General features: G+C 43.2%; 1 protein-coding gene across 2 annotated transcripts; it reads left to right on the forward strand.

Annotated features, from left to right (window-relative positions):
• The first annotated feature begins 3,330 nt into the window (after window positions 1–3,330).
• Window positions 3,331–12,768, forward strand: LOC129700163 (prostaglandin E2 receptor EP2 subtype-like). Of its 2 annotated transcripts, XM_055640414.1 has the most exons (3): window positions 3,331–3,475; window positions 4,421–5,226; window positions 8,338–12,768. In XM_055640414.1, the coding sequence occupies exons 2-3, from the start codon at window positions 4,429–4,431 to the stop codon at window positions 8,587–8,589; spliced, it is 1,050 nt and encodes a 349-aa protein (XP_055496389.1). In that variant the 5' UTR covers window positions 3,331–3,475; window positions 4,421–4,428; the 3' UTR covers window positions 8,590–12,768. The 2 variants fall into 2 exon arrangements, with proteins under 2 accessions (XP_055496389.1, XP_055496388.1); XM_055640413.1 differs by lacking the exon at window positions 3,331–3,475 and having other exon boundaries at window positions 4,172–5,226; window positions 8,338–12,767.
• The last annotated feature ends 7,339 nt before the right edge of the window (window positions 12,769–20,107 follow it).

Here is a 20,107-nt window from a genome sequence, read left to right on the forward strand (position 1 = left end):
TCCCTGAAAGTGGCATCACATGTAGCTGGGGTGGAGAAGAAGGCATTTAGCACCTTGGCTTTGATCTGTCAGGGAATGAGTATAGAAGTTGGGACATTATGTTGCATTTATACAAAATGTTGGTAAGACTGCACAGAGTATTATGCTCACATTTTGTCACCTGCTATAGGAAAGATGCCATGAAGTTGGAAAGAGTGCAGAGAAGATTTACAAGGATTTTGCCAGGAGTCAAGGACCATAGCTACAGGGAGATGTTGTGCAGGCAAGAACTTTATTCTTTGGTTTGCAGGAGGCTAAGGGGTGATCTCTTAAAGGTGTATAAAATCATGAGGGGAATAGAAAGCGTATAGGAATCAAGAACATGAGGGCACAGGTTTAAGGTGAAAAGGGAAAGATTTAATAGGAACCAGAGGGGCAATTTTTTTCAAACAGAAGGTGGTGGGTTTATGGAACAAGCTGCCAGAGGAGTAGTTTAGGCAGATACGACACACAAATATTTAAAAGACATTTGGACAGGTACATGGATACGAAAGGGTTAGAGGGATAGGGGCCAAGCACGGGAAGATGGGACTAACTTAAATGGGGCATCTTGGTCCAAAGGGCCTGTTTCCATGCTATATGATTCTTTGACCTCACCTTATCAGAAATACACAATTTGCCTATCCAACCTTCCCCTGCCATTTCAATGACGTAAAGCCAGCTTGTTTCTTACTTTTCTAGTTCAGATGAAGTGGCTTCAATCTGAAACACGAACAGTGTTTCGCCTTCCACAGATGCTGCCATGCCAGCTGAATTTCCTGCACATTCTGAATTCATTGCAATGTATCCAAGACCACTATGATATTCAGACGCTGGACAGAATGTCCCATTGCCTCTGACCATCAGGTAACCCAGCTGATCTCTCGTCAAAAAATAAGTTGTCACACCTCAGTGGAAACCACTTCATTTATAGGGTAGACAAAAGTGCTGGAGAAACTCAGCGGGTGCAGCAGCATCTATGGAGCGAAGGAAATAGGCAACGTTTCGGGCCGAAACCCTTCTTCAGACTGATGGAGGGTGGGAAGGGGGGCGGGCAGGGGCGGGGAGAAGAAAGGAAAAAGGAAGAGGAGGAGCCCGAGGGCTGAGGGAGAGCTAGGAAGGGGAGGAGACAGCAAGGGCTAACGGAATTGGGAGAATTCAATGTTTATACCACCAGGGTGCAGACTGCCCAAGCGGAAGATGAGGTGCTGTTCCTCCAATTCCCGGTGGTGCTCACTCTGCCCATGGCGGAGGCCCAGGACAAAGAGGTTGGATACAGAATGGGAGGGGTAGTTGAAGTGCTGAGCCACCGGGAGGTCAGGATGGTTAAAGCGGACCGAGCGGAGGTGTTCGGCGAAACGATCGACAAACCTACGCTTGGTCTCACCGATATAGATCCGCTGACATCTAGAGCAGCAGATGCAATAGATGAGGTTCAGATTCAGATTCAGATTCAATTTTAATTGTCATTGTCAGTGTACAGTACAGAGACAACGAAATGCATTAAATTCATTTTCATTTTCAATTCATTCAAAGGTTGGAGGAGATGCAGGTGAACCTCTGTCGCACCTGGAACGACTGCTTGGGTCCCTGAATGGAGTCGAGGGGGGAGGTAAAGCGACAAGTATAGCATCTCTTGCGGTTGCAAGGGAAAGTGCCCAGGGAGGGGGTGGTGCGGGAGGGAAGGGAAGAATTTACAAGGGAGTTACGGAGGGAGCGGTCTTTGCGGAAAGCAGACAGGGGGGGGAGATGGGAAGATGTGGCGAGTGGTGGGGTCACGTTGGAGGTGGCAAAACTGACGGAAGACTATTTGTTGTATGCGACGGCTAGTGGGGTGAAAGGTGAGGACTAGGGAGACTCTGCCCTTGTTGCGAGTGGGGGGATGGGGAGAGAGAACAGAGTTACGGGGTATGGAAGAGACCTTGGTGCGAGCCTCATCTATAGTAAGGGAGGGGAACCCCCATTCCCTTAAGAATGAGGACATTTCCGATGCCCTGGTGTGGAACACCTCATCCTGGGAGCAGATGCGGCGTAGACAGAGGAATTGGGAGTAGGGGATGGAGTCCTTACAGGAAGCAGGGTGGGAAGAAGGGTAGTCTAGATAGCCATGGGAGTCAGTGGGTTTATAGTGGATGTCAGCCAGAAGTCTATCACCTGCGATGGAGATAGTGAGGTCAAGAAATAGTAGGAAAGTGTCGGAAATAGTCCAGGTGTATTTGAGTGCCGGATGGAAGTTAGTGGTGAAGTGGATGAAGTCAGTCAGTTGTGTGTGGCTGCAGGAGGTAGACGGAGGAATTTATAGGGTAGTCTGTATCAGAAATTAGTTGCCAGATGAAGCTATAAAAGTGGATACAATTCGCGACATTTAAAAGACATTGGGGCAGATACATGGATAGTAAGGTTTTAGAGGCATATGGACCAAACAAGGGCAAATGGGACTAGTCCAGTATGTCAACTTAGTCAACATGGGCATGGTGCACCAAAGGGCCTGTTTCTGTGCTCTTCAGCTCCATGTCAAAATACCAATTGCATCAGGTTCATTCCTCTTTTCAGGAGGGGATTTCTAAGTTTTCATTTGGGCTAGTCATTTTATGTGATAGAGTTATAGCCATACAACATGGAAACAGGCTCTTTGGCCCAAATAGTGCATGCCAACCACGATACCCCATCTAAGCTAATCCCATTTGCCCACGTTTGGCCCCTATCCCTCTACACCACTCATATCCCACCCAAATATATTTTAAATGGCATTATAATATTTGCCACATCCACCTCCTCTGGCAGCTGGTTCCATATGCTCACCAACCTCTGAGTGGCAAATATGCCCCTCAGGTTCATATTAAACCTTGTCCCTCTCTGAAACGTTTTTGATTCCCCAATGCAGGGTTTTAAAATAATGGATTCACCCATCTATTGCAAGAGACGAGATTTACACTAAAAGCTGCCCCTCGGGTTAATATTAAATCGCGTCCCTCTCATCTTGAACGCATGACCTCTTGTTATTGATTCCCCTATCCTGTTTCTTTTTTAACTGCAATCATCCCATCCATTCCAAGAGATGAGATATATTGCCCACTAGCCCTCTTGAACTTACTATTCAGCCGGACCCTTATGTGCGATGACTAAATTAAAACATAAAACATGATACATACTCGCTGTGTGTGTTGAACACAAGATATTACTTGTCACGCTGCAATTTGTTGATTTGGTCCCAAATACCATCACAGCCCCCGTTTCCTCGGGGAGGCAGCTGTTACTCATATCCTCTCCGTTTACTGCAGCAGACTCGCGGGTAAAGTCCTCCCTGGAAACTCTTGAGAACTTCGCGTGGAGCCCAGACCGACCGACCGGCCAGCTGTGAGAGCAGCCGCGGGGAAAGGGGAAGTTGAAGCTGGATGTGGCCGAAACGGGTGGTGAACGCGGTGCTGACTACACGGAGGGGACGACGAGTGAGTGGGTGAGTGAGTGCGTGAGTGAATGGGTGGGTGGGCGAGTGAGTGAGTGACTGGATGAGTGAGTGGGTGGGTGAGTGAGTGAGTGAGTGGGTGAGTGAGTGCGTGAGTGAATGGGTGGGTGGGCGAGTGAGTGAATGGGTGGGTGGGCGAGTGACTGGGTGAGTGGGTGAGTGAGTGAGTGCGTGAGTGAGTGAGTGAATGGGTGAGTGAGTGTGAGTGAGTGAGTGAGTGAGTGAGTGAGTGAGTGAGTGAGTGAGTGAGTGAGTGTGAGTGAGTGAGTGAGTGAGTGGGTGACTGGGTGAGTGAGTGAGTGAGTGAGTGAGTGAGTGAGTGAGTGAGTGAGTGAGTGAGTGAGTGAGTGAGTGAGTGAGTGAGTGAGTGAGTGAGTGAGCGAGAGTGAGTGAGTGAGTGGGTGAGTGGGTGAGTGGGTGAGTGGGTGGGTGGGTGGGTGGGGGTGGATGCGGTGCTGGTTGCGGCCGGGAATTGTGTGGGTGTCTCGGTGGGTCGCTGGGGACGGGGTGATTGTCAGAACACGGGGGGTAATGGGATGCTGAGAGCGGGGTAAATGCGGAAGCAGGGGGGGTCGCTGGAAGTGGGTGAATGTCCCGGGCCTGGGAAGGGGGTCGCCGGGATCGAGGTGAATGATCCGGGGTAGGGGGTCGAGATGAATAACCCGGGTAGCCGCTGGAATTGGGGGGGGGGAGATTGGGATGGGGTGGCTCAAGGTTCAGGATGGCCTGAGCTTGGGAGGTGGCGACTGTTTACTTGAGACGTCCGACGCTGAGATCGGGGGTGGAGGATGTGCGGGAAGGGTCGGTTGAGGTCGGGGGCGGTCCGGACTCACACGTGGAGACGCTTCTCTTCCCGGATTAGGTGGGTAGGAGGCAGCGGCGGGACGGTCCGGGAGTGGCAGACACCCAACCCTTTCCCTCCTTCCCCCAGCGCAGGAAGCAGCATGGATCCCCCGGCCACGTCCAATGGCTCATGCGAGAACACCACAAAGATCGATGGAAATGCCGGGCCAGCCATGAGCGCCGTCATGTTCGGCGCCGGGGTGCTGGGCAACTTACTGGCCCTGGCCGCTCTCGCCGTCCACAAGCGTAATTCCAGGAATAAGATGTCTCTCTTCTACATCTTGGTGAGCAGTCTGATCACCGTCGACCTAGTGGGGACACTGATCATCAGCCCCATGGTGTTGACCGCCTACTCCCGGGGCCAGACACTGGTGGCTCTCCAGCTCTGCAACTACTGCGCCTTCGCCTTGGCTTTCTTCGGTCTGTCCTCGATGTTCTTCCTCTTCACCATGGCCCTGGAGCGCTGCCTGTCCATCGGCTGCCCCTACTTCTACCAGCGGCACATTAGCAACCGCTGCGGGCTGGTGGCCGTGCCCGCCATCTGCATCTTCTGCCTGCTCTTCTGCGCGCTGCCGCTGCTCGGCTTCGGACTCACCGCGCAGTATTGCCCCGGCACTTGGTGCTTCATCAAGATGGGGGTTTGGGGAGCGGAGACCAAACACCGCGTCTACTCGCTGTCCTACGCCATGCTGTTGAAGGTCCTCATCGTCTCCACCCTCCTCTGCAACGCCTCGGTCATCTTCAACCTCTGCCGCATGTACCGGAGGCACAAGTCCCGCAGGCACTCCACTGTGGCCGGGGCAAAGCGGCGTGACTTCTCCCAGTCTGAGGAGGTCCAGCACCTGGCTCTGCTCGCCATCATGACCACCACCTTTGTCATCTGCTCGGTGCCTATCACGGTGAGTGTTAGCCAGAATCTAGAGCGTTTAAGTGCCGTGGAAGAGCAGCGAAAGTCTCGATTTATCGTATTGCCATTGTATATTACTTGTGTATTATGGTGTTAACAGGATTAGAAACATAGAAAGTAGGTGCAGGAGGAGGCCATTCGGCCCTCCGAGCCAGTACCGCCATTCATTGTGATCATGGCTGATCGTCCCCTATCAATAACCCGTGCCTGCCTTCTCCCCATATCCCTTGATTCCACTAGCCCCTAGAGCTCTATCTAACTTTCTCTTAAATCCATCCAGTGATTTGGCCTCCACTGCCCTCTGTGGCAGGGAATTCCATAAATTCACAACTGATTGTAAAGCTACAGGTTCAAATTCAATAAGTTATTAATTTATTGTATGATATATTTATCTGTGTGAAGTGATGGGGGGTTTATTGTTTCATTCTTGCCGCAGCTTAAAACAATCATTACAAAGAGAAGCATAAATGTCAACTTTATAGGTAGACACAAAATGTTGGGGTATCTCAGCGGACAGGTAGCATGTCCGGAGAGAAGGAATGGGTGACGTTTGGGGTCCAGACACTTCTTCAGACTGAATGTCAAAATTGTGTTACCTAGGTTTGGTGTATTTGTCTTTTTTGGGCTTGCAAGATAAATAGTGCGTGAAGTCAGGAAAATATGTCAGTCTTTAAAAGATTGGGCAGGCTTCGATTTGGCACAAAGGATAAAAACAACATTTTTGGAATTATGTCAAACCCACAGGAAAGAAGTACAAGCTGTCAGTATAGTTCCTATATTTTTTAATCATCAGTGGGGAATCTGCAGCTATCCAACGTCTGCCTCTTGATGAGATTTACAACCAGTTTGGAACGCCATAATTTATGCAGGAAAATTCAGTCAGTTGAGAATGTAGGATGGAAAGTAACTAATTCACAAGGAAATGCCTTCGGTAAAGGTTAACATCCTAAAGAGAGTTAAGCAGATGAAAGTCTAACAGAAAACTATGCAATGTAATCATAGTACAAATAGACGAATGTAACCATATAAATTGTGACTTTTACATTTTACCTGCTATATTAATTTTAAGATTCATCACTAATATTTTAAATAGTTATTTTTGATTGTAGCTTCTCCATAATATCATCTACTAAGAACTCAATAATTTTTCAGATGTAACAAATTAGACACATGCAAATTATGGTTCATCGTTGCATTTTCTAACATTGCTTGAATGAAGTTTTTTGCAAATGAGCAACCTGGCAAGTTTTGAATAATTGAACTGGAGTGCAAAAACTCACCAGCGCCTTTCCAGGGTTAATAAAGGATGTGTATTCATTAAGGCCTTGCCAGTAATGGCCAGTCCTGACACAGGGAGTTGACCCAAAACATTAATGAAAGAAAAAGGCAAAATGATGGAGTAACTCAATGGGTCATACAGTATCTATGGGGAACATGGATAGGAGCCGCTTTGGGTCGGGACCCTTCTTCAGACTGTTTACAGTCATATGGGAAAGAAAGCTGGAAAAGAGCAGGGACACGACAGAGCATGGCTGGTAATGGGTGGACACAGGCAAACTCTGTTGTTGTTTTGATAAACAGATTGTTGGATAAAGTCTCGGGAGTTCTCAGGGATAGAAAAGTTGCACATTGTGTAGCATAGGAAGCGATGCTGGTGGAGGGGAGATACTAGTGCAATGTTGGCGAGGTTTCAAAGGAGGGGAGTAGTGGGGGAAGAAGTGGGGCAGGGAGGAAGAAAGGGGAGTGGGAAGGGGGCTATTTGTGTGTTAGTTACCTAAAATTGGAGAAGTAAATGTTAATACTATTGGGTGGTAAGCTACCCAATGAGGTGCTGTTCCTCCAGTTTGTGTGTGCTTCACTCTTCCAGTGGAGGAGGAGGCTCAGGCCAGAAAGGTCAGTGTGGGAATGGGAAGGGGAGTTAAAATGGTTAGCAACTGGAAGATCTTGGCGTGCTCGGCAAAGCGGTCACCGAGTCAACACTTGGTCTCATCAGTGTACAGCAGTTCACATTGGGAACATTAGATGCAATAGATGAGGTTATATAGGAGGTGCATGTGAATCTCTAGCTCATCTGGAAGGTGAATGGAGGTGAAACATCAGCCTCCACTGATACTGCCCGACCCACTAAGCATCTGCAGTCTCTTGTCCCCATGGCCAAATCTAATGTGACATGTATATTGTTTTTTTTATGATCTTTCCATTAACTACACAATTGAAAGTAAATGGGGCCAGTTGCACTGGGTAGAGTGCTGGTTAAATTTACACAGTCATAGGGTTACAAAGCGTAGCTGCAGGCCCTTTGGCTCAACTCATCCATGTAAACCAAGTTGCCTTACCAAACTAGCCTCACTAGCCTGACCCTGGGCCACAACCCTCCAGATCTTTGCTGTCCATGTACCTGTCCAAATGTCTTTTAAATATCACAGTTGTACCTACCTTCCTCGGGCAGCTTGTTCCATATACAACCACCCACTGTGAGAAAAAAGTAGCCCCTTGGTTCCATTATAAATCTGTCTCCTCTCACCTTACATGAATGCTCTCTAGTGACCTTCAGGATCAAGAACAGCTTTTTCCTCACTACCATTGAATACAACAAACACCAACTTAAAAACTGGCTTGGTTGCACAAGGGACTTTGTGCCTTTGTTTTGCACTATATTGTTTGTTTTTTTAATTTATTAAAATAAACTGTTTATTATGTTATCTAATGAGTGCAGCATTTTCAGACCTATTGTGCTGCTACAAGTAAGAATTTCATTGTTCTGTTTTTGGTACATATGCCAATTAAACACTCTTGATTCTTGACTTTAGTTGTAGACCTCCTTCCCCAAGGAAAAGACAGTGTCTATTCACCTTAACTATGCCCCATATGATTTAATTCATCTTTATAAAGTTACTCTTCAGCCTCCCATGCTCCTTTCCTTCTCAAAGTGCATTCCATAAGTTTATCAATTGAAATTAAATCATTATTATTTTACGAAAATGGATCTTAGTGCCATTGAATCTGATTATTAAGTCAATATTCAAATGTGAATAGAATTGTAATGTTTACAAGTTTCTTTCAAATGTTTGCCAGTGTGTGATCTTCTTATTTTTGTCCTCAGATTCGTGCTTACATCGGAGCATTTTACGTTGTTGAAGACCGCGAAAGTGATCTCCTGGCTCTCCGGTGTTTATCTTTTAATTCGATAATTGACCCGTGGGTTTTTATTATTTTCAACACATCTACATCTAAAAGGATATTGTCCAGGATATTGTGCTGTAAATCCACTTCCAATAGACAATATTCACATACCACCACTTTCATAAAGACTGAAACAATCGCACCAGAACCACTTTTTGTCAGGCATTCCTGATACTTGAATTATGCTGAAGGTGTTTTCAAAATTTTAATAATAACTCTTCTCTGTCCCTTTGAATGAAAGATGCACTTAGTATCATGTTACGGGATTTGACAGAACAATTTGCTTTTCACTATTCAAAGGTTCAAAGGTTCTTTATTAGTCACATACACCAATTGGTGTAGTGAAATGTGCATTGCCAATGCAGCACATATAAAAAGAATACAAACATAACAATAATAAAGAAATTCAAACATAAAAAATATCCCCCCACAATGGTTCCTACTGTGAGGGAAGGCACAAAGTCCAGCCCCCATCCCCATGTCCACTCATAGTCGGGCCTATTGAGGCCTCCGCAGTTGCCTTTACAGAGGCCCGATGTTCCAGGCCCTCTCGCCGGATGATGGTGCTCCGGCATTGGGAGAATCCTCACAGCGGCATGGAATACGTGAAATAAGAAGAAGATTTAAAATTATGGGGAGAAGGCAAGAGAATGGGGCTAAGAGGGAGAAATAGATCAGCCATGATTGAATGATGAGCATTGATGGGCCAAATGGCCTAATTCTGCTCCCTTCCCTTATGATCTTATGATCTCACACAAACCATGATCTCATTCTCCGTCTCAGGAGGATATAAATGTTTACACAGGGCCTGGACAGTACTTCCCGTGGTCTGTCCAATGTTTGTATTTAAACCAATAACATAAAAATGGATAATCGTATTATTTCATTCCTTTTTTTACAATGCACTATTTGGCAACCTCAATTCCAGTGTTACTGCAATTATTACGCTTCAAAAGACATTGATAACAAAACTTTGGTTGTTCAGGGATATATGAAAAACAGTATTTAGATGCAAGCTTGCTTTTATTTGATTGCACTCTGTGGATTTTAAATTGTGCCAAACCTTGAAACAGCTGTACAATTGTATGGAATTTTACAAAGTTACACTCTAAAGTAGTATAGTTTAGAGATCCAGCATGGAATCAGTCCCTTTGGCCCATGCTAACCATCGACCATACATTCGAACAGGTTCAACAGCACAGGAATAGGACCTTCAGCCCAAATCGTCCACACTGACCAAGATGCCCATCTAAGCTAGACCCATTTGGCCCATATACCTCTGAATGGCTTGTCCCACTTGGCGATTTTTTCGGCGACTACCGGCGTCATATCAGTCACCAAAAGACTTTGAAAATTTCAAAATCCAGCAGCGACAAAAAAAGCTGCGACAATTGAAAAAACACCTTGCATCAATACAAGATTCAATAGAGTTTATTGTCATGTTTCCCAGATAGGACAATGGAATTCTTGCTTTGCTTCAACACAACAGAATATAGTAGGCATAAATAAATACAGAACATCAGTGTGACCATATACCATTGAATATATATATATACACACAAAAATAAGTTGATAAAGTACAATAGGCTATTAATGTTCAGAGTTTTGTTTGAGTTAAGTTTAATAGCCTGATGGCTGTGGGGAAGCAGCCATTCCTGAACCTGGATGTTGCAGATTTCAGGCTCCTATACCTTCTACCTGAAGGCAGCGGGGAGATGAGTGTGTGACCAGGATGGCGTTGATCCTTGATGATGCTGTCAGTCATTTTTGAGGCAGCGACTGCGATAGATCCCCTCGATGGTTGGGAGATCAGAGCCGATGATGGACTGGGCGGTGCTTACTACGTTTTGTAGTCTTTTCCGCTCCTGGGCGCTCAGGTTGCCGAACCAAGCCACGATGCAACCTACTGCTCGATGCAACCAGAATGCTCTCTACTGTGCACCTGTAGAAGTTCGAGAGAGTCCTCCTTGATATACCAACTCTTCGTAATCTTCTCAGGAAGTAGAGGCGCTCATGTGCTTTCTTTATAATTGCATCAGTGCTCTCAGACCAGGAGAGATCTTCAGAGGTATGCACTCCCAGGAATTTGAAGCTCTTGACCCTCTCCACCATCGACACGTTGATATAAACGGGACTGTGGGCCCCCATCCTACCCCTTCCAAAGTCCACAATCAGTTCCTTGGTTTTGCTGGTGTTGGGAGCCAGGTTATTGTGCTGGCACCATTTGGTCAAACAGTCGATCTCCCTTCTATACTCATCTCCATCAGTGATACGTCCCACAACAGTGGTGTCGTCAGCAAACTTGATGAAGGAGTTTGCACCATGACCGGCTAAGCAGTCATGAGTATAGAGTGAGTACAGCAGGGGGCTGAGCACGCAGCCTTGAGGTGCTCCCGTGCTGATTGTTATCGGCTGACACATTTCCACCAATACGGACAGACTGTGGTCTGTGAATGAAGAAATCACGCCGCGTCACGCCACAAATGTTTCGGTGACCTGATACGTCAGTCAATGATGCCGGCAGTCGCCGAAAAAATCGCCAAGTGGGACAGGCCCTTAAACCTTTCCTCTCCACGTACCTTTCCAAATGTCATTTAAATGCCGTCATTGTACTTTCTTCAACTACTTCCTCTGGCAGGTCGTTCCATATACTCACCACAGTCTGTGTGAAATAATTGCCCCTCAGACTGTTGTTAAATCTTTCCTCTCTCACCTTAAACCTATGTGCTCACTGTCTAGAATGTTCTTTTAAATAGTGCCATGGGATTGACAACACCCACGCAAACAGTCAGGATCTTTGAGTGGTTCGGTAAATTCTTTGATCTTCTTCTATTGGTGGGTCTTTGGCTCAGTTCTAATCTCAGGTTTTCTGGTATTTGTGAGGAGAAGGAGGCAAATCTTATTATTGACTAACAGATGCTTTTTCCAAACAGATATAAATGTGACTTTCACCACGCATGACAAAATTGCATTTGTCTCAAAAGAAAAATGTCAGATTTATTTTGTATGTATTGTATAAATCTTTAAATGTTAATTTAATGTCCATGCAATGTTGAATTGAAACTGATTGATCCTTACATTCAGATCACTGTCATACCCTGATGTTAATAATTTTTAATTTAATTGATGATCTTTGTTAAGCAGTTTACAATATTTAAATTAAAATATTCTTTTGAAGCTGGGCACATAATAATTAGTTATAAGGAACAGTAGATGCTGGATTCTTGAGCAAAAAAACACAAAATGCTAGAGTAACTCAGCGGGTCTGGCTCCATGTCTGAACAGCTGAATTACTCCAACACTTTGTGTTTTTACATAACAATTCAGGTTTTAAAAGAAATTTTGACCTTGGTATTGGGACATTTCATTGCATCCTGTTATGCATCTAGTTTTGATTTACTGGCCAGTCAGGTATGCAGTGGTTCATTCTGTTTGGAATGTTATGTGCTCGAGAAAATCCTACCCTACAACTTTGCCAAATGACAATTGGTTACAATAAAAATGCATTTTAAACTCATCTCCACATTTAAACTGACTTCTGCCAGAATTGCCAAATGATGTGTTTGAGTTTGGTGGTGACAGTGATAATAATCTTGATTCATTGATGAAAGCTTTTCTGCACTTACTGGATGTATCTATGCACAAAATACTCTGAAATGGAGACCAACTACACAGCTGATAATCATCACTACAGTGTTAAAAATTCTATATGCTATAAAAATAACTTCTAAAAGTGCATTTGTATTCGACATAAATTCATTCTCTTACCGTTAAAATGTCTCACTATGCTTGATGATAAATCGACATGAACATTTTTAAATGAAAAATTGTTACTCTTAAATTGTACAAAGGTTTGAAAGTAATTTTTCAAATATGCCTTGGAACTTCATTTACAGTGTGGCAAGATTCAGAGAGAAAACAAGGGCTTCTTAAAATAATTACATTAGTGAAGATATCACTTAGTTTTGTACAGTAATTGTAAAATTAAAATATTATTTTAGGATCAGATTTTTTCTCTTGGACCAAGTTGATGAAATTATCCTATACATATGCATCTCATAACACATTTTAAATGTGAAGCTGTGCAGTAATTAACTTTACTGGAATCTATGTACTCGTAGCACACCAGCTTAGAGGTCTGTCTGTCATACAGACAAACTATGAATATTATTGTTCTACCAAAGTAACCCTACAGTTCCATCAATGTATATGATTAAAGCCATGCAAAGAATATGTATGTATTTCCAACTGTGTTTTTGTAATATTTCACTAAACAACATTTTTCTAATAAACATACAGGACATCGGATTTCGTCTCTTTTTTTCTATGCTCTCCCAGGAAATAGAGAAATTGATTTCCGGGAATGGATATCTTAGAAACATAGAAACATAGAAATTAGGTGCAGGAGTAGGCCATTCGGCCCTTCGAGCCTGCACTGCAATTCAATATGATCATGGCTGATCATCCAACTCAGTATCCCGTATCTTCCAATGTGGCGATTAAGCATTCTTGACCTAAACTCTCTCAAGCTTCGGAGAATGAGAGGTGATCCCATTAAAGCAACCACGGTTTGTGCAGGTGGACACTAAATGCTGGAGTAACTCAGTGGGACAGGCAACATCTCTGGAGAGAAGGAATGGATGACGTTTTGGGTCAAGTCCCTTCTGTCCCGCTGAGTTGCTCCAGCGTTTTGTGTCTATGATTGGTTTAAACCAACATGTGCAATTCCTTCCTACACAGGTTGTGTTGGGCTTGACTTGGGTAGATGCAAGGATGATGTTTTCGCTGACTCGATGTCTAGAATAGGAATCACAGCCACCAAATAAGGAATCAGCTAATAAGGACAGAGATGAGAAAACATTTTTTCACCCAGAAGAATCTTTTCAATTCTTTACTCTTCGGGCCTGTGATTCTCAGGCATTGTGATTGTTGGAACTTTAGATATTGTGGGAATCAATGATTATATATTTCTCCAACAGCTTTCATCACAAAGACCACATTGCCAGATGATTGGAACTCACAGACATGCTCATATTAAAATGTGGAGCAGTCTTGAGTGGTTGAATAGTCTATTTCTGTTTATATTTTTATTATGGAAATGCAGGATAGAATTGGAGAGGGTTCAACAGAGGGTTGTTTGTATTAATTCAACAAATATTTGGATGAAAATAAAATAATCCAGAAGCAAGACAAGATGTCACATTCAGATTTAGTTCCATTTAGTTTAGAGATACAGCATTGAAAAAGGTGCTTTGGCCCACAAGTCCATGCTAACCATGGATCATTCATTCACACTACTTCTATGCTGTCCCAATTTTTTTATCCACTCCCTATACATTACCACCACCTTTTTTTCTTTGACCAAGCCAATTCTATATCCACTTTACCAACGCACCATGTATCCCACATGAGTTTTTTGCTGCATTCCAGCGAGATGTTATTAAAAGCAAATCAGGAATAATATTAGCAATTTTATTTTTTGATTGAAATTGAGCCCAATTAAGCTACAAAAACCTGCATGTCTTTGGGATGTGGGAGGAAACCCATGCAGCCACATGGAGAATGTGCAAATTCCACACAGGCTGCCTTTTCGATCAGGATTGAATCCCGGTCATCGGCACGTGAGGTAGCATCTCTACCAGCTATGCCACTGTGCCACCCTCAGGCCATTGAAGTTGCCATTTCTCTACCCAGATGTCCAATAATATCCTGTTACATCCTTTGTCAACCTTCCTCACAATCCACAATTTCACCAACTTTCATGCTGACTGCAAACTTACGAATCAGACCACCCACATTTTCATCCATATCCTGCGGAATTACAGTCTACAGAAGGGTCCCCACCCAAAACGATGCCTATCCATGAGTTCCCACGGTGTTGCTTGGTCCACGGAGTTACACTAGTCCTTCCCTTTTTTTTCCTGCAGAATTCCACTAGTCACAGACCTCCAGTCAGCAAAACATTGTTCCATCACCACCCTCTGGTCTTCTTTGACCGAGCCAATTCTATATCCACTTTACCAAAGCACCATGTATCCAATGTGAGTTTTTGTTGCGTTCCGTCGAGATGTTAATAAAAGCAAATCAGGAATAATATTAATTGGACCGGTTCTTAGTAGACATTCTGACCCAGAAAATAAACAGAAAATATGAAGATTCAATTAAGTTTACCAAATCATTTACATCTTTACACTCTGGATACCATTCATTGTCATAGTTAACTAGTAAAGGACTTCTGAAATGGAGACACAAGAAACTACAGATTTGTGGTGGGATATTGAGCAAAGATTAGTGCTGGAAGAAATCAGTGGTTCAGGCAGCATCTGTGGAGGGAATGCACAGACGACACTTCAGGTTGGAACCCTCCTTCAGACAGAAATGTCATCTGTCCATTCTCATCACATAATCTGTCTATGACTGACATGCTGTGTTCCTCCAGCATTTTGTTTTTCTGCTCAAGGATTCTTGAAACTTGTATGTAGCTCATTTATTTGTTTAAAGAAACAGTTATGATCATTATTTTGTCAAAATAATTTTCTGACATTAGTTCTAAATTCATAATTTACTTGTTTGTGTGTGTAAAGGTATCTAACTCTTGCTCAGTAACTAAGGCAGAGTCCCAGGTTTACCTAGACAAAAAAAGAAGCCTCGACTCAATTTGAAGAAGGCTCCTGATCCAAAACATGGCCTATGCATGTTCTCCAGAGATGCTGCCTGATCCACTGAGTTACTCCAGCGCTTTGCGTCCTTTTTTCCAGGTTTACATGCCAATTTCCTTTTGCAGATTTAGTTGCTCCTTGAGACCACTTAAACCATATAACCATATAATAATTACAGCACGGAAACAGGCCATCTCGGCCCTTCTAGTCCGTGCCGAACACTTACTCTCACCTAGTTCCATCTACCTGCACTCAGACCATAACCCTCCATTCCTTTCCTATCCATATACCTATCCAATTTATTTTTAAATGATAAAATCGATCCTGCCTCCACCACTTCCACTGGAAGCTTATTCCACACAGCTACCACTCTCTGAGTAAAGAAATTCCCCCTCATGTTACCCCTAAACTTCTGTCCCTTAATTCTGAAGTCATGTCCTCTTGTTTGAATCTTTCCTACTCTCAATGGAAAAAGCTTATCCATGTCAACTCTGTCTATCCCTCTCATCATTTTAAAGACCTCTATCAAGTCCCCCTCTTAACCTTCTGCGCTCCAAAGAATAAAGACCAATCTTGTTCAACCTTTCTCTGTAACTTAGGTGCTGAAACCCAGGCAACATTCTAGTAAAAACTATTGTTCTTCAGGCTTTCTTGGTAGCTCTAAATGTTTTCATTAAAAATCAATCTATTGCTCTTTTGTGCATCGCTTCAAACTATTCCATGGCTCAGAAACCAAAACAATAGATCTTAGATTGCCTACAACAATAATAATGTACCAGATTCATTTATCCTGGAGACCTGCTGTGGGACCAAAGGTGCTAAGCTTTATAAATGCAGGTATATAAATCATGAGGAGAATAAATAGAGTGAATGCTCAAGAGTCTTTGACCCAGGATTCGGGAATCAAGAACTCGAGGGCAATGGTTTAAGGGGGGAGGGGTAAAATGTAATAGGAACGTGATGGACAATTTTTTCACTCAGAGGGTGGTGGGTATATGGAATGAGCTGCCAGAGGAAGTAGTTAAGGTAGGTGCAAGAACAACATTTAAAAGACATTTGACAATTGAAGAAGTTTGGAGGATATAGGCCAAATGCAGGCAAATAGAAACATACAAAAATAGGTGCAGGAGTAGGCCATTCGGTCCTTCGAGCCTGCACCGCCATTCAATATGATCATGGCTGATCATCCAACTCAGTCTCCTGTACCTGCCTTCTCTCCATACCCCCTGATCTCTTTAGCCACAAGGGCCAAATGGGCGTAGGCCTAGACAAGTCATCTTGGTCAACATGGATGAGTTAGGCCAAAGTGCCTGTTTCCACGCTGCATAATTCTATGATTTTAATTCTTGTGGCTATCAAATTCCTAACTCTCAGCTTATAAAATCAACAAAGGCTTCTCTGTTGGAATGGGAAATTAAAGAATGTATTAAGAATAAAATAATTTCAAAATGGAAATCCAAAATAAATGCAGAACATGCTGGAGATACTCAGCAGCCATGTGTTTGGAGGCAGAAACAGATGTAAGATTTTCATCAGGACTGGAAAAGTGAGGATCCATGCATGTTTTAAGTTGCAGGCAACAGATTGGGGTGGAGATTATTCATCAAATGGTAGTGGTGTTTGGGGAGAATAGGAAAACCTGAAGAATATAAATACCATCGGAGTCATACAAAAGAAGGCTAAGTCAAGACTCATCTATCTGCAGGTGAGGTAAGTAGAGATATATTGCAGAGGACAGCTGAGAAAACAAAACATTGCTACAACAACAAGATGCAGAACACGCCTGTTGCTAGAAATCTGCAGTAAAAGAAATGCATGAAAATAACAATTGTGGAGAAAGAGAAACGGAGTTAATATGGGTCTATGACCTTACATTGGATCTTATCAGTTCTAATACATTCAGAAAATGCTGGTTATCTGAATTGTTTGAATTTAGTATTAAGTCATAAAGTCATAGAGCTGTACAGCCAGAAATAGGCTCTTCAACCCATCTTGTCCATGCCGACCAAGTTAGCACACTGGGCTGGTCCCGTTTGCCTGCCTTTGGCCCATAACCCTCTGAACCGTCCCAATCCATACATCTGGCCAAATATCTTTTAAAACCCATAATTGTATCAGCTTCTTCACTTCCTCTGGTAGCTCATTTCAGATACAGACTAACCTCGGAGTGAAAAAGTTACTCCTGAGGTCCTTCTTAAATGTCTCCACTCTCACCTGAAGCCTCTGCCCTGTAGTTTTAGCATCCTGTACCTTTGAAAAAAGACAGTGAACCATCAGTTTATCCATGCCCCTCATAATCTTGTACACCTTAATAAGGTCACCCCTCCAAAGAAGCTCCAAAAAAAAGCCCCACTCGACCTAACCTCTCCCTGTAACTCAAGCCTGCAAACCCAGGTTACACCCGGTAAATCTTTTCTGCACCCTTTCCAACACAAGGACATTCCTCCTATAGCTGTGTCACCAGAAGTGATGAATGGCATTCTATTTTTAAACTTTTTTGGCAAAGATGCTTTTTGGGAAATGTTGGGAAATATGTAGGCAATTATCAAGATTGAAAGCAGAGAAATTGATTAAAAAGTGTGTTTTAAATTTCTAAAAGTTCTAATCGGAAAGGAAAAGTGAGTGGGATATCATATGTAACAGAACTAACTATAAGTTGATACTAAAATACTGGACTCAGTCTAAGGAAGAGAGTGCAATCCATTTTAGTATTCCAACACATAATGCATTGTGATCACAGTCCATCAGAATTTTAAATAAAATGTGAAGTCAATCTGTTCACTTCCAGCACAAGTATAACAACTTGATTTATTGAAGCTGACTGCCAATGGAATGTTTCAGCTTACATTTAAACATTGGCTGCAGTATTACTACAACCAACTTAGTGAAGATACCACTGTCTCTTTTAGATTACTGTTATGAAATATGCAGAGCAAATGAACGTGTGATTAATTGAATTGATTGAAAGATAACTACAGAAACAGGCCTATCGGCCCACTGGGTCCACACCAACCATTGATCAATTACTCACACTGAGTCACACAAAATGTTACCCCACTTTCTCATTCCTCCCTAAACACAAGGGACGGTTTTTAAGGAGGCCAATTAACCTAAAAACCCTCAAGTCTTTGAGAAGTGAGGGTTTGCTTTTTTTCTCATACACATCCAAGAATGTAAAACTGAACCAGATCATGCTATTATTGTATTTCTGTCTGAGTACTATTTTTAGTGCTGCTTTAGTGCCAGAGTTCTGAAATATGCTGTTGCTTCTGTGGCTTGAAGGCAGGAGTTGACAAGGTGAAATGTCTGACTGCAACTATTGCCCTTATAGCACATGAAAACATAGAGTCCTCAAGCAGCAACGATTATACCCAATTTTCTTTCCCCTTATAAAGAGAAAGGGAGTAACATCCAAACAGAACAAAGCAAATTTTACATCACAATCTACTGTTCATAAGTTCATAAGTGATAGGATCACAATTAGGACATTCGGCCCATCAAGTCTACTCCGCCATTCAATCATGGCTGATCTATCTCTCCCTCCTAACCCCGTTCTCCTACCTTCTCCCATTACCCCATGACACCCGTACTAATCAGGAATCTATCTATCTCTGCCATAAAAAGATCCAAAATATCCACTGGTGATCGATTATCTTAAAAGTCACATGCTTCATCCATAAATGCTAATGAAAGCAATTGTATTGGTGCAGCTGGTGGAGCTGCTGCTGCACTGCGCCTGTGACCCCATCCTAACCCTGGATGCTGTTTGTGTGGAGTTTGCACGTTCTCCCCGAGTCTGCATAGGGTTCCTCCAGGTGTTCTGGTTTCTTCCCCCATCACAAAGGTGTGCAAGTTTGTAGCTTAATTTGTCTCTGTAAATTGCCCCTAGTGTGTCGAGTGTCGGGATGAGAAAGTGGTATAACTTAGAACTCATTATTAACTTATTGCATTGTTGATTATTATATTTTTACCCGTGTGTGTTTGTGTTAATTGGCTCGTTAAGCTGCAGCAAGCAAATAAGAATGTCATTTTTCCGTTGCTGGTACATATGATAAATAAACACTCTTGACTCACTGGACTCTGGAATGGCTGCACTAGAATGGGAGGGCAACAAACAGTGCTCCCTGGAGGGGAGGGGCGGGGTTGGGGAGGGGGGGTTGTTGAGAGACCAGGACAGACTGTGCCCACAGGAGGCTTGCATCTATAAGGGCCCTCAAAAAATACAGGGTTAAATATAAACAGAAATTATGGAACCACTCAGTGGGGATTGCAATTTTGGTCTCTGTTACAGAAGGATGTAGAGGCTTTGGACAGGGTACAGAATGCTGCCTAGATTAAAGGGTATTAGCTACAACGAGAGACTGGACAAACATGGATTGTTTTGTCTGGAATGCCAGAGGCTGAAGGGATTCTTGGCAGAAATATATAAAATTATAAGTGGGCACACAGTTAGTACATCTTTTTCCAGGGTGGAAATGTCATAGACAAGAGGGCATAACTTTAAGGTCAGGGAACCAAAGTTTAAATAAGGTTTTTTACACAGAGGTGGATGCCTAGAACACACTGCCAGGGGTGTTAGCGCATACAGTAGTGGTATTTAAGAGGCTTTTGAATGGAGAGGGAATGGAGGAATATGGATCACGTGCAGACAGATGAGATTAGTTTATCATGGCCTCATGATCAGCACTGACATTGTGGGCTGAAGGGCCTGTTCCTGTGCTGTACTCTTTCTATGTTTACTCAAGTCTAAGGAACAAGGATAAACAAAAGGTCCTGCTAAGAAGTCCAGCAACAAGTTTCTCACACCGAGACATGTATTCAGATTGCTAAACCAGTCTTCACCTGCACAGAATATTATTTGGAATTGCGTGAATGACTGCTTTGGCTAATTTCGTTTTCCTGTACGGTATTTCTGGTAATATTGGTGGCCTGAAATTAATTATTGTTGAAATTGTATGTTTTAAACTATTAAAAAAAATGTGAGAAAACTTCCCAAAATATTATAATACCCAAATGATTCAATTTTATTTT

The sequence above is a fragment of the Leucoraja erinacea genome, chromosome 9, assembly GCF_028641065.1.
Source record: "Leucoraja erinacea ecotype New England chromosome 9, Leri_hhj_1, whole genome shotgun sequence".
In the NCBI taxonomy this organism is placed as follows: domain Eukaryota; kingdom Metazoa; phylum Chordata; class Chondrichthyes; order Rajiformes; family Rajidae; genus Leucoraja; species Leucoraja erinaceus.